The sequence below is a fragment of the Lutra lutra genome, chromosome 16 (assembly GCF_902655055.1).
Source record: "Lutra lutra chromosome 16, mLutLut1.2, whole genome shotgun sequence".
NCBI classification, from domain to species: domain Eukaryota; kingdom Metazoa; phylum Chordata; class Mammalia; order Carnivora; family Mustelidae; genus Lutra; species Lutra lutra.
In genome coordinates this window covers 11,428,255-11,443,494 of record NC_062293.1, presented here as the reverse complement: position 1 = coordinate 11,443,494, position 15,240 = coordinate 11,428,255, and the positions used below count along the sequence as shown (strand labels likewise).

General features: G+C 50.5%; 1 protein-coding gene across 1 annotated transcript in view; it reads right to left on the bottom strand.

The window, feature by feature from the left end:
• Window positions 1-10,813, bottom strand: part of FAM20A (FAM20A golgi associated secretory pathway pseudokinase) — a 53,493-nt gene extending 42,680 nt beyond the window's left edge. The window contains exon 1 of the mRNA XM_047706838.1: window positions 9,701-10,813. Within this exon, the coding sequence (XP_047562794.1) occupies window positions 9,701-10,092 (392 nt within the window). The 5' untranslated portion in view covers window positions 10,093-10,813. The remainder of the gene's footprint in view (window positions 1-9,700) is intronic.
• Window positions 10,814-15,240: the final 4,427 nt, after the last annotated feature.

Below are 15,240 nucleotides of genomic sequence, written 5' to 3'. Positions count from 1 at the left end.
TCAGTAGAACATACACAGCAGCAGACCACGGATGTCTCAGGGAGCCCAGCAGAGGCCAGAAGAAGGCTTAGCTGAGCCCAGCCCAAACTGCTAACTTGCAGAATCATGAGCTAATAAATGGTTTTTGTCATTGTTCTTTTTTTCTTTTTTTTAATGGTTCTTGTTTTAAGTCACTCCATTTTGGAATGATTTGTTGTGCAGCAAAGTAAGCAGTGTACAAGCCCTAAAAGATGCTCTCTTATGCTCAAGTAGCCGGAAGCACTGGCAAAGCTGTGGTGGGAGGCGTGGTCATTATCAAGTGCCATGCTCTCGTTATGGACAACAGCTGGGGGGCGGTGAGGGCAGGGGTAGGGGGCTTGGGTTCTAGGCACATCAATTTGAGAGAAAAGAGGAAAAGACATTTACTCTATTTCCACACATTCCAGATCAGTGGTTTTCAAAATTCTTCTAGAAGTGGAACCTTCCTTACAAAAGAAATCTTACCCAGTATTGCCAAAAAAGAAACAATATTAATAATTTATCATTATAAATCTAATAGGGTAAAATATGTAAACTCATTTTTAAAAAGCCAACCAATAAAAATGAGAGGGATAACAGGATTATGAACTCAAGCATTCAAACTTGGGGGCAATGGAAGACAGACATCGTCTTATTTCAGAACCTGATTAATTTCTAACACCTTGTTTTGGTAACAGTACAAAAAAATCCTGATATATACACAGATTTTAGCAGCGCACCTTGCAATCTCAGAATACTCCTCAATTAAACAAAGATAGAAGAAGCCATCTGTCCCCACGAACCACCTACCACAGACTCAGTGGGCTGCCATGTGCAAAACACAATCGGTGTGAGTTTTCTCATCTTAAAATCATCTTAAATTACACTCTTTCAAGATGAAAATTAATCAATCATTTGCAGAACCTGAGAAACGCCTCTCAAAACCCTAGAAGTTCATGGAGCACACTTGGAAAATACCCCGTATTTTCTCTCTGACAGACTTCGAAGAAGAAATCTTGGTCAAAGATGCACCATACTTGGAAAACAGAGCAGCAAGGAGCCTTCAGGGACCACAACTCAACCCTCTTCGTTTCTGAAAGAAGGTAGGATCGACACACTGGTGTCGTGGCTCTAAGCGGAATATCTTGTCGGGAAACAGAGAATGAGCCCATGAATGAACGGGGCCCACATCAGTTTCTTCCTCGGGCTCCCGTGAAGGGAGTAAGGTTGATTTAAGCCCACATACAAAGATGCCTCACTTCTTGGGAGGATTTTAATGGTTGGTATAAAAAGTCTGCATGTGTTAGGAATTTGTTATGAATGAATTTGGTTTTATTTTTTATTATGATTTTTAAAAGATTTATTTATTTATTTGAGAGAGAGAGAGACAGCAGAGCATGAGAGAGCAAACACCAGCTGGGGTGGAGGGGAGTTGAAGAACAGAAGGAGAGGGAGAGGGTGAGGGGGAAGCAGACTCCCCGCTGAACAGGGAGCCCCCATGCAGGACTCCATCCCAGGACCCTGGGATCATGACCTGAGCCAAAGGCAGACAGATGCCTGACCAACTGAGCCACCAAGGAGCCCCAAATTTGATTTTAAAAAGCGTTAATTAAAACTCCAGAACAGTGTCTACAGGAGTCAAAAAGGGCCCTACGCTTAAGCTGAGACCCTTTTCAGCATCACTGGTCAGGGCAGTTCCTCCAGGACCCCTACCGCCTGTCCACCCAGCGTCATTCTGGGGGACTGCCCTTGCCACACTGAGCTACCTGGCGGACAGGTGTTTCCAATAGCTCCGCCTCCCTGACATCAGTGATTGGTTGAGGCGTGGGCAGCCCCCTCAAAGGTGGGCCCATCACAGCCTTCTACAGCCGGGTGTTTTCTCAGAATGGGCCAATCGGCATCTCTGTTCAGACTCTTTCTTTTTGGAAATTGGAGAAACCCTTTTCTGTCTGGTCCTAGGACAGACTGTGGACTGTCGGGAGGCGAAGCTGCAGGAGGGGATCCAAACTGGGGAGACAGAAAGGACAGCTGCCCTTGCTGAGTTTTGGTTACTGGAGTCTCATTTTCTTTTCCAGCTCGCATTACTTTGAGTTGGGTCTCTGTCACTTGAAACCAAAGTGTAGTTTCCAAAAATGATAATAAGCATTTGCACAGAATGCAAATTCGGTGTCAAATTTAAGGGAAACATAGACTTCATCACTTGAACTCAGTGGGGTCCAGTGACCCAGTTAAAAGTCCCCTGCAGCAGAACAGCGGTTAATAAAGGGGCTTGATTTGATGGTGGAGCTGCCGTTGGTCCTTCTCTAGCGTCTCTGATGGCTCCGAGGGGCGCGGGATGTGTAAAAAGCAGCTACAGGTTGTACATCATCTTAGAGCGAAAACCACGAGCTGAGCTGTTACATGCAGATAAATACACTATTGCTACAGAATTTGCAACTGTTCAGCCACGGAAGAAAATGAGTCAGAAAGAGAAAACTCCTATTTGAACTGATGAAACAGAGACGCTGTGAGCCACTTGGATCGGCCAGGAGAGACCACTTGTCCCTGCGTTTACACTCTTCGCTGCCCTCAGCATCATCAGACGTATCTCCCTTTGACCCACGAAGCTTGCCCAGGTACCGACAGCACGTTTGCTCCCTGAGTTCTGTGCATGGCTTCCGGGGGCCAGACAGCACGGATGTTCTGCCAGCAGAGATCTTCTCTAACCTACCAACGTCTTCCAAGTTTTCTAAAATTCCACCTCTTCCCGGGCCAGCCTTTTTTAACAGCCCCGCTTCTCGGTCCACGGGCCCCTGTGCCGACACTCCTTAAGCTTCTCTTTTACTCTCCGTATTTTGCTGAGTTTTATTACAGGTTCTTGGCTGATTCTCTGCTCTTCTCGATTCCCTGTGGCTTCCCAAATGGAACCGGTCTGTTACTAGGGGATCCAATAAATTAGACATTTTTCTGACTCTTAACTTAGCTTCTTGCCCAAACCAAATTCTACTGGCCGCCCCCAGGGCTTGGCTTCCAAAGTCCTGGATGCCAGCATCTCCCCAGTTCTCAAACTCAGTCTGTCCTGATTTCACATTTCAACCCCAGGACATTCTACCAAGGGACAGCACGCAAGAAGAGGGACACCTTTCTTGTTATTTTCTCCTCACCGTGGCTTCCATGACGCGTGTCTATGTGTGCGCCTCTAACAACAGGCTCACAGTTGCTCCACTGCCTCGAAAATTCTGTCCCACTCAAGTGGCACCCGTTGAGAACGGTACCTCCACTCGGCTTTCTGCCGCGTGCAAGCCTCCTTCAGTGGAACCCACGGGCTCTTGTCAGCCTCGTGCTTAACGAATAATCACAAGGAAAACACACGTCGGCATCTGCCAAGGGGCAGCGCCAGGAATGAGTTGGCGAAGTCAGGGTCTCGGTGCTTCCCACGTGCTTTCAGGCAAGACTTCTTGGCTGTGCTTCCTCAGAGAACAGGAAGCTAAGGAAATTTCCTCTTCCTGGCACCTGACACCTTCTCAACTTTCCTTCAGGGCTTTTTTTTTTTTTAAGATTTTATTTATTTATTTGACACACAGAGAGAGAGATCACAAGTAGGCAGAGAGGCAGGCAGAGAGAGAGGGGGAAGCAGGCTCCCCGCTGAGCAGAGAACCTGATGTGGGGTTCGGACCCAGGACCCTGAGATCATGACCCGAGCTGAAGGCAGAGGCTTTAACCCACTGAGCCACCCAGGTGCCCCCCCCCACTTTTAAAATTGACTTTATTTAAGGTATTGCAATGAAGAGAACACCCAGCCCAGATCCAAATTTTAGGATCTCTAAGTAGGGTGGTTTTGTCTTAGACTATAGGGAGGGGTAGGAAGTTACAGGTGGAGTGATTTTGCAGTTGGTGTTGTTTTGGTTCGAGGCCTTTTCTTTATGGGATGCAACAGGCCATTTCCTAACAGCCCCCCAATACTGATGTTGTCTGTTCCCAATTATTTGCTCCGCAGTATTTCTTCTGATTCCGCCGCCCCTCCTGGGGGGGGGACCCCATGGGAAACCAGAAGACCACACGCAAACTGGGGGCTTTTCATGCCAGGAGCAACAGAAGCATGCTGTTCACTCTCACACACAGCTACAGACGTAAAAAATAATGTGGTGCTCTAGGGGGAGGGGGAGTACAGTCAGGGAGGGACCAGAGTGGCTGGAGGTAGTCGGAAAAGCCTTTCCAGAAGAGGGAAAGTGAGGCCCTGTGGACTTCAAAGGATGCACAGCAGAGGAGCTGATGGCTGGGACCACATTCTGGATCTAGACCTCTGGGTCCAAAGCCCACCTGAGGTTTGCTGGCGACGTGACTTTGGAAGGCAAGGTAAGCAATCTTCTTGTCCCCAGTTTCTTCTATGAAATGGAACAAGCAGCCCTACTGTATATTCGTTTGCTACAGCTGTGTAACAAACTATCATGAACCCTACTGGCTTAAAGTTGTGCCCATCTGTTAGCTCACGGAGTTGGTGTTCAGCAAAATCTGCTTCTGAGCTCATTCTTGTTGTTGGCAGAATTCATTTCCTTGTGGTTTGGGGACTGATGGCCCTGTTTCCCTGCAGGCCATCTCCTGAGGACCAATCTTAACTCCTAAGTGTCACCAGCCATGCGGTCCCCTCCATCGTCAAGTCGGCATCAGACCCATATTATACTCTGAATCTCTGACTTTCTTTTCTTCCATCAGCTGGAGAAAACTCCCTCCTTTTTTATCTTTTTTAATTAATTCATTTATTTGAGAGAAAGAGAGTATGTGTGTGTGAACCAGCTTGGGGAGGGGCAGAGGGAGAGAGAATCCTTAAGTAGACTCCATGCCGAGCAGAGAGCCCCGATGTGGGGCTTGATCCCAGGACCCTGAGATCATGACCTGAGCTGAACCCTCAACTGACTGAGCCACTCAGGTGCTCCAAAGCTCCCCCCTTTTAAAGGGCTGCTGTGATCAGGTCAGGCATACTTGGATAATCTCTCTATCTCAAGGTCAACTCATCAGGGACCTTTATTACATCTGTGAAATTCTTTAGAGCAGTTCCCAGGTTAGCACCTGGTTGAATAATGAAGACAAGTGTGTGTACACCAGGGCTGGGGACCTAACGGGGCCATCTTGCAATTCTGTCCACTGTATGCACTTGCTTCTAAGGAAACTGTAAAGCCCAAGTTAGCAAGTTTCTGAGAAGTACTGGGGCCAGATCAAGAACGTTTCAGGTAAGGGGTTTTGGGTAAATAGTTAGGCAGTTGAGTTCCCAGGACTGATGAGAACTTCCCACGGTGAAAAGAGAGTGTTAAGGGCTGGGAACAAGAGAACAGCTGACAAACGTCCTCCCGTGCTTGGCCGAGGGTTTCATTTTGATACACTCGGGACACAGGAAGTACCCGTACTCCTCGGACGAACACCACGTAAGTCTTTGCTGCGGTCATGGCGGTAAAGACCGAGCTCTGGAAGGAGGAAGAAGGGACCCGAAAACGGCCTCTGGATTAGCCCTCTCAGAAACCATCTGTTTGGAGTTTGTGGCTCTGAGGAGAGTGGAGAGGTTTCCTCCAGCTACAAGTCCAGGGATGCAGAAACCGCTAAAATAATAGGTTTTCCCAAATCAGTCAAGCAAAGCCCTAATTGGAAAAGAGAGATGGAAGTCAGGGTCCCCACTCCCTCTGCTAACCACACACAGGTCTGGTCGAGGTCTGTGTGCAGACCAAAGAAGGCTGTTTCCTTTCTTAGCCTGGCATCACTGATGGAAGAATCGGACAAAGGCCCAAGATCCTGGTGATTCTGGGAGAAAGGCAAGTGGCCACCATCCAGAAGGAAAAAGCTGGACATGTAGCTGCTTTGCAAGTTGAGTTGCCCGCCCCCAATCTATGTTCCTTATGGTCTGGGGCTGGCTTGAGACCAGCAGGAAGGAGACAAAGGGGCAGGTGAGGAGAGAGACCGAGGGGGTGAAAATAAAATGATTGTATTTTTCATTCCACAGATGCCATGGTGGGAAGAAGCCTGGCCTTCAAATCCCCCTAGACCAACCAGTTCTCATTTCCAGCTGACTTCTTTTTCATCACCCCTGGCTCCTTCTCCCCTCCCCTCCCCTCCACCACCCTGCTGCCCCTCCTCTATCTGCCCTGCCTTCTGGATCTTCTCAAAGCTTCCCCGGAAAGACTTGAGCCAATTTACTCCCCTTAAACAACTGTCATCTTTGACAAGCTGCCCAGTCTCTTTGCTGTGATTTTCAAAGGGAAACTCAGGGCTAGGCTTGCTTTCAGTGATAGCAAGTAGGTAGGAGGAGAGGGAAAGACAGGTGCTTCCTGTCCCTGGGCTGGTGGGAAAAACACAGATACACACATCCAGGCTTCTGAGAAATGCTGACGCTGTAATTGTAGGAAAAGACAGGCTTCCCCATACCTGAGGGAACGTCAAGGAAGAAAAGCAGAGAGTAGGGAATTTGTATTTGTGTGCTGGCTGATGGAGTTTCAACACTGGTGGGGTTAGAGGGGGATGACCCTGTTTGACCTTGACTGTCAAGACCAGAGGGTTACGGAGGGACCAACCAAAGATCCGTGGGCAAAGGGCCAGGCCAAGCTGGCCACTTGTGACATGTCAAAGGACAGATGTTGTCTGGCTTGGGCAGCCTTTCGGAAGAGAAGAAACCGAGTCCACCGGCCCAGGAAGCCGCATTTCTAGGAGGTAGAGGAGAGCAACAAGGTGAGCGGTTACCTGTGCCCCAGGTAAGCCCTGCCTTCCAGCCTCGTCTGGCTGGTTGATATCTGGCCTGAAGTCCTGCAGACTACACTCCCCTCGCTCCTCGAGCACTCTTGGCTTTTCGCTACTCAAGACAGGTGCCAAAGGGGTCATCGTGCCTGAGAGAGCCTGGGGTTGCCTCCCTCGTTGTGATCAGCGACCAACGACCTGACAGAAACACTTTCCCTGATTGCATTTTTAGCTTGGATTGTGCCACATTTAGTTCCGTTTTGAGGGAGGAAGGAGAGGACGGGAGGGAGGAACAATGGGTAGGGGAAGTTTGCAGAACACCCTGAATGTCAGCCCAGGAGACTCTACGGAACACACAGCATATCTTTTGCATTTGAACTTCACCTGATCTTGACGTGCAATTGACAAAGACTGATGGAAAACCTGAAACATTCAAAATGATGTCTAAGCTCCACCTTCCACCGAAATCAAAAAGGAATGTGCTGGGAGAAAAAACAAAAACAAAAACAAAAACACCAGACAAACAACAACCAGGTCATTCCCTACCTTCTGTTGGTAATGAGCTCACGTTGTTAGAAAGATACCTTCCAACTTCATACCATGACTTGTTAGCGTGGTGGTTAAGAAAAAACTATATTACTCAGACTAACGGTCGCTTCTGGGCAAGGGGTGAAGAATGCTGATTTGGCTTCTCTCACTACCTGAAACCCTCCTGGTGTGGCAGATGGCTTGCTGCTACAATTATTTTGGATAGCAGTTAATGGTAGGTAATTATTGGCACGGTGGCATCCGTAGAGCTCTATAACTCTAGTTTTTAAATACTGGCTGGGTTGCGGCTGTAAACAAGGAGGGCTTGTCCGTGCAAGAGAGACACAACTAGTAAGGTCATTCGCTGTTTCTTCCTTTGCTGTCTAAGTATTTGCTTGCACAGAACTCTAGAGCCTTCCTTGGCCCGGGGTAGCCAGAGAAGCACACAGCAGCATGGGTGCAGGCTTCATCGAAACTTCCATGCGCTTTCTAGTCATCAGCCCACTCTCTGGCTTCAGGTAATGAGTTACTCTCTCTGACAGCAGAACTCTGGGCGTGCTTCAAATTCACACTGGCCACTGAGTCCTCCACGTTTGTTCTTAACCTTGATGTACGTAATAGGGCATAGGCTTATTAGAATCCTCCCGCTGACGTTTGCCATACAGGTCTGGTGAAGGCAGGTGTTCTTTGCAATCCTAGGTCAAGTTTCAACCCTCGAGAATGCAGCTTCCTCTCCTGCTTCAGCCCACAAACCTCGCTTGAGGTCTGGAAGTAGGAAAAGGAAGAGGAAAAGAAATATCCCAGCTGTCGCATTTCAACCAACATGCAAAACTACCCTGTTAGCTCTGAAGACAGCAAGGTCAGCAGCCCCCATGGGCCGACCCTCTGTTAAATGACCAAAATCATTTCTGTCCAGGAAATGTGTGTTTGTGACACACGATGGCGTAGAAATCAAGCTCAAAAATCGATGGTGGGAAACGTCGGTGAGAAAGATTTTTGTGTTTCTGCCAAAAATATTCTCCTGGACTTTCCTTCAAGACCCGGAGGAACATAAGGAAGTGCAGGGCCACAGAAATGAGAATACATGAATTCTGATTACTAAAGCAAACGACTTCACCCACAGTCCCCTCGTTCTGGAACCTTCCACAGATAGGTAGATGATTTTCTAGGGGCAAAATTTCCTAGTCCATTGATCCCGATGCCCACATTATTGATGAAATTAAGGTAATGTTGAACAGGACAGTGTCTGAGAAACACTCTCAAATTGCCTTTTTCTTACACCCAATTAGCAATGAAATGGAGAACCACCTTTTTTCTAATCTAAAGTCATCAGCCACGGAGCTGCAAAATTCACCACAGCGATTTCAGCCAAGGGCTCTCCATTTCATCCCTTTTTGCTTTCTGAAAGTCCTCCCCTGCCTCAAGCCCCAGCCGGCCTTAGCACTACAGAATAACGAGCAAACAGTTAAACTGGGCTAGCCCTGGGCAAACACCGAGATTTATGGTCTACCCATTCTCCTGAGGGACTATAAAACCCTCTGATGACATCTCATTTTGAAATCTCTTGTAGTAAGAAAAGTAATGGGTGTGGTTCAAAATGAACTCTGGATGCCAGTGATATTTAGACAAGTCTGTACTTCGAAACAGAGTTCTAGCTCATGTGAAGATCTCTGTCATTAACCCCCATCTCAGTATTGACTATTCCTCCCACTCCAAACCACCCCCCTTCCTGACCTTTTACAAATACATCTTCTTAAGTGAATCCTAAATAGGTTTGGGCTCCCCCCACCATCAACCCCCAGCTACATTTTTCTTTGGATTTTTAGAAATTCCCAGGTAGCTTTCTACCTCCTCTGTGAAAGCATCAAGTCTCAGATCCGTGTCAGCCCAAATTAACCCAATGCTAAAACCACCTTCAAGTTAGAGCACTGGCCAGAGGGACAAGCCGGGTTTTAAATAGAACAGGTTGGTGATCAGGTCGGGGAACTAACCGTTTACTTTCCGCCCCAGCTGACCTCTTGTAATCTCTGACCCCGGCAGAGGAGTAAGTTAAGAGAAAGAGCTGGGTTTTCAGGGAGTAGCATTGCTTTCTGGAAGGCACCCAGGTCCAAAGCGGAGTGCGGAATTCGAACCAGCTCTGGAGTTGCTCTATTTGGGAACCTTTTCCGGAACACCCGAGTCCAGCAGCGGCTTCTCAACATGAGGACAAGGAGAAAGAGGGGGACAACGGCCCAGGACAGTGCAGCGGGGCTAAGGGGTGAGCAGGGAGCAGGAGGGGAGAGGCTGAGAGCATTTCTCCGCTGTGGGGCTGCATTGAAACTTTCTCCCCCTGAGATGCACTCGGGGCTGGACTCTGCCTTCCGCCAACAGCTGGTGGGGTCCGGGCGGGGAACACTAGCCGCGCCGGGCGCCCAGCCGAAGCTCCGGGTGGGGGCGGTGGGGCGGCGCAGCTCGCGCGGGGGGCGCCCGGGGTCCTCACCTGTTCCAGCGGGCCACCTTCCTCCGGTAGTACCGCAGCGCCTCCTGGCTGGCCAGGAGCGAGTCCTCGGGCCCAAGGAGCGGCGGCTCCTCCGGGACGCGGTAGAGCGGGTGGGCGAAGAGGGCCTGCAGCTTGGAGCCGCGGCCGCTGCGCCGCTCAGCGCCCGGCCGGGCTCGGGAAAAGTTGCGAGCGGCCGCGCGGGGGTTCGGGGAGGCGGCGGCGGAGTCCGGGGCCGGGGACGAGGTGCGCCGGGCGCACGGGCAGCCCCGCGGGTCCTCCCGGGGCCGAAGCTGGCGCCGCACCTGGGGCCAGAGGTGGAAGTAGAGGTCGGCGGAGAGCAGCGCGCCCAGCAGCAGCAGGGTCAGCAGGCGGTCCCGGCGCAGCCCGGGCATGGCCCGGCCGGGGCGCGCGGGCGTCTCCGGGGACCCGGGCGGGCGCTGGGCGCCGAGGGCCGGCCGGGGTTGACGGGGCCGGCGTGCTCACCGCGGAGGATCGCCCCCTCCCCCTTGGAGGGGTGTCGCCCCTGAACTTGGGGACCCGCGGCGTGGGGGCTCGCGGTGCTGGCGGGCGTCCCTGCTACGCGCGGAGTGGAGACCAGAGGATGGTGCCTCTGGGCCCCTGTCTCTGGCACCTTCTCTCCCCGCGCCGCCCGCCCGGGAGCCCGCTGCAGGGAAGGGCTGGGGGGAGCGGGTGCCTGCTGCCCCCCGCGGGCGCACGGGCGGCGGGGCCGGGGGCGGCTTCGAGCGGGAGCTCGGGGAGCGGGCGGCGGCGCTCGCCTCCCGGCGGAGGAAGGCGGCTGCGGAGCCTGGGGCGTCTCTCCAGAGGATGCTGTCGCTGGGCGGCTGCGGCGACCGTTCCCGCGGCTCCTTCCGCGGATGGCGGGGACGCCCGTGCCCCCGGCTGCTCGGGGCGAGCTCGTCTGCGCGCCCGAGTCCTCGAGGCAGAGGTGACGCCGGGCCTACCCCGCCTGGCCCCGCGCCCGCCCCTCCGCCCACTCGCAGCTGGCACCTGCCTCTGGCGCAAGCTCGCCAGCCAACTCCCGGGGCCTCTGCCGGCTCTGCCCTTGCACCTTGTCACCCAGCCGGCACCTCGCGCCCATCCCCCTCGCCCCAGGCCTCCCACTTTCCCTGCTCGGGGCTCAGTCCCGGCACTTTCGGGGACTCAGGATGTGTGTGTGTGTGTGTGTGTGTGTGTGCGCGCGCGCGCGCAACCTTTTATTTTCATTTTCCTTTTTTAGAAAAAAAAAACAATTCTCCCAAAGTGTTTCTTTAGTAAGATTTGTCATATATGTATGTGCGTGTGTGTGTGTTGTCTGTTCCCTCTTCCTATCTCCCCACCCCCCACCCCCCCGGGCACACACTAGGTCCACAACACCTACGTGTCCCGTGCCTGGCACCTAGTAGGCACTCGGGAAACACCCACTTAAGGAATAAAAAAGTTTGTCCTTTAAAAATAAGGCACCGATTTTACCTAGAATCTTGGTGATTTCCTGTTTGGAAGGAGTTTGATTCCAACTGTGCCTGCTCTTTACAAAGAGGAAATTTCTCCGGCACTCAAGGAGGGAGGGGCCTCCCGATGACCCCACTCTGAACTTTTGCATTTAGCTTGGTGTGAAAGTAGTCCACCCAAATGAATCACTGGACGACACATGTTAGACTTTCCCCTGATAGTTCGAGAAGTAATTTATACTCCCCCACCTCATTTCCCTTTTGAGGAAGAGGGAGGGGGAGGGGGCAGGCCAGGCCTGGACTCCTGACTCCTCTATTTAATGGGGGAGGGCGGAGTTGGGAGGAATTGAAGGGCAAGTCTGTTGGGGGAGGCAACCCCACTGAGCTGAATGTTCCGGAAAACTCATGTTTGCCACCAGCGCCTGCCCAGAGAGTGAAGCTGCCCGTGTATGCCGATCCTACTGTTTAACCGCCTCCTTCCTTTGGCTGGAGTCAGGAATCCTCAGACACACTTTGGCTTGCGCTTCAGAGCAGAGTTCCTTCCCCTGTGGTTCAGGGGAAGAGTCTTTGCTGTTTGCCATACCCTCATCTGTAACTGAATGTAATAATAGGACTGACCCAGTAGGGTTATTGTGTGCTTGGAACACCCCCGAGCACGTGGTAAATAAGTATGTGATATGTGTTTGCTAGAAATATTATGACTTCTCGGTTCCTGTAGCACACTGGGTTAAGTTAGAGACTATTTATGAGTGGGACAAAAGTGATAAATCGTGAGAAAGGAGGATGTTGGACAGGGACCTCTTTTAGGAGCATATCATGGCCTAAAAACTCAGTCCAAGTGAGAAACCCCACATTGATCCTCTTGCCACTTACTTTCCTCTCCTGGGTATTGATGTGGGAAACAAAGGCAGAAGAAAAATTATTAAATTTCCTCACTACCTACAGCCCGTTGACAAGTTCTTGAAACAGGCAGAGTGACCTTCCTCTAGGGACTCAACTGCCTCGAAGTTAACACTTTGCTAAGGGCAAAAGGCAATCTTAGCCTGGCTCCCAGGATCCTGCAAGTCTACTTTAACATATCAAATTTCCTTTAGAAATTTCTAAACCCCCCAAGATACATGTTGGCAATCATTCCCCAAGCATAGGACAGACTGATATACATCATGACTAAAGTTTTATTAGATGGTAATAAATGACCTTTTTGCAACAATAGCTAACCCCCTTAAGGTCCTGCAAACCTTGCTTCCAAAATTCCTTAGAGACTCACACTACCCCAGACTCCCTCCCAACTTGAAAGTATATAATGGGCCACTCCTTGTGACCCCAGTGCAGCTCTTTCTGCCTATAGGTCCTGTCCCCCTGCTTTAATAAAATCACCTTTTTGCACCAAAGATTTCTCGAGAATCCTTTCTTGGCCGTTGGCTTTGAACCCTAATGTTCTTTCCTACATCAGGAAAGACAAATGGGCATTTGTCCGTCTTGTTGCATGATCCCCTTTGTTTTATCTGGAATGAAATTTCAACTGCTTCCCAGTTTCTGAGAAACTTTGCAACTCCTGATGGTCTAATTAGGTATCATGGCCCGAGGATGAAGAAGTCAGGCACCGACCAGGGTCACAGCTGCACTGGCTCTGTGGCAAGCTGGTATGCATTTTTCTGGGCTGACAAAGGACGTGGGTAGGAAGCCATCCCCATCCCACGACTCCAGTCCTCCCCTACTCATGGGGTCATGCTCCCTTACTAGACTCTGTTGTCTGGCCTTAGCTCAGGAAACAGTATTTCTAACTTGATTAGGGATTATCTTAAGCACTTTTCCTCTGCTCTATCAAGGTCAAGGGCAAAACTGCACGTGGAAGTCAGATGTTAAGTGTGAATGAGGTTGGGGCGGGAGAGGGGAAATCCTAGGGGCAGAATTGGCCAGTCGGATGCGGGTGGCCTCAGTGTCCTCTTCCGTCTCTCAGAAAAGGGTCTTGCCCTTCTGCTCCTGCTCTGACTCTCCTCATCTTGGCCCCTGGCTTCCTTATCTACATCCCTTCAGTCCACATCCAAGTTATCCCCAACTGCTGTTGACCAGAGCCTGACATTTTGTGTCAAGCCTCCCCTCGTAAATCCATCCCCACCTTTCCATTCCCACGGGACTTCAATGCAGTCAGAGTCTCCTCATTTGCTGCTCAGACTCTCGCAAGTAGGTTCCTAACTGGTCGCCCAGATTCCAATATGGCCCCATCACAGTGCCCACCTGTGTGACGATAGAATCAAAACGTTTGCCAGAGTGAGCTTTCTAGCACGCGGGTACAACCACGATGTCCTGTTGAAAAGCCCGCACGGCTTCTCATCGCGTCTGGGTTAGGCTACTCACTGTGACGTGGTTCTTCATGGTTTGGCTTCTGCCTCCCCTTCCTGCTTCATCTCTCAGCTCTCCTACGTCTTTCCGGTTTCACCCCATAATACTTTCTGCATTTCCCTCCAGTGCTTCATGCTCTAGTAGACATGCCTTTATTCAAAAGTTCTTTGGCATTTCCCCACCTGGAGGGTCTGTTGTCTGCCCAAGCTTTGGCCACGTGTCCCAATTTCTCTGATGCTTTTCCTCATGCCTGTTAAGCTCAGTACCGTGTGCTTTCAGGGACCCCCATAGCTCTTTCATTCACTCCTATTAAAGCATTGACCAGGTTGTGTTTAGCTGTTTGTATGCATTACAGGTTGAATGACACCCTCCCACCCCACCCCTGCCAATTTATATGTTGAAATCCTAACCCTTAATACCTCAGAATGTGATCTTATGTGGAAATAGGGTCATTGCAGATATAATTAGTTAAGATGAGGTCATACCAGATTGGAGCGGGCCCTTAAACCAATATAACTGGTATCCCTGCAGAGAAGGGAAATTTGGACATGGAGCTAGGCACACCAGGGATTCTCCATGAGAAGATGAGGACAGAGGTCAGAGTCAAGCTTCTACAAACCAAGGAACACTGGAGAGAGCCAGCAAACCACCAGAAACTAGGGAAGAGGCAAGCAGCTTGTTCTCTTATAGCCCTTGGTAGAGATTATCCCCGTCAACATCTTGATCTCAGACTTGTGGCCTCCAGAACCAGGAGACAATACACTCTTTTTTTTTTTTTTTAAGATTTTTATTTATTTATTTGACAGACAGAGATCACAAGTAGGCAGAGAGGCAGGTAGAGAGAGAGGATGGGAAGCAGGCTCCCTGCTGAGCAGAGAGCCAGACAGCTCGATCCCAGGACCCCAGGATCATGACCTGAGCTGAAGGCAGAGGCTTTAACCCACTGAGCCACCCAAGCGCCCCTACACTTCTGTTTTTTAAGCCCCCAGTTTGTGATCCTTTGTGACAGCAACCCTAGACACTGACGCAGTACCTGTGTCTGTCTTCCTCACTCGAGCACAGAGAGAGGGGCTTCCTTATCTCTGGCCCGAAGCTCTGAGGACAGGGACTATCACTTATAGGAGAAGTTCGAGCTCAACGAATGCAGGGAAATCTTTGAGGCCAGGGACCTCAGGCTGTCTCTGCAACTATCAGGCGTCACCTAGAACCTGGGACATGGGAGGGGCTTCATTATGGGTGACAATAAAATAAAACATGGTTCCTGCCTTCAAACACCTTTTATGATTATTAGAGGAAAGAGATCTGTCCGTACCTACAAGACAATTGAGAAAAAGTCCGAGGCTGTACGCTGGCCTGATGAGGGAATCCGTGCCTTTGTAGGCATTAAGGGAGCAAATGGAAAGGGCACTTGTGTTTCCTTTCAGTCTAGCTAAATATCAAGCTCGTTACTTCCAGGAATTAAATCATAAGAACAACAGAGTCAATATTTAAACACAAGAGTTCCTCAATCTGTGAAGGTTACACTCTGTTTTTATCTTGCACATGAATGCATGTTGCTGAACACACAACTAGTTGTTTCTTGTTTGTGTGGTTGGTTTTCCAAGCCGGATTGTAATTCTGAGTACAGGGCCAGCACGCTTTCTTCTTTTTCCTGCTTCTATGGGATCTCGTGCCTAGCATGGCAACCAGCTGAGAATGAACCCATTCCTATGGGATCCGTGCCGTTTGTATGTGTGGGTGTAGGTGTGT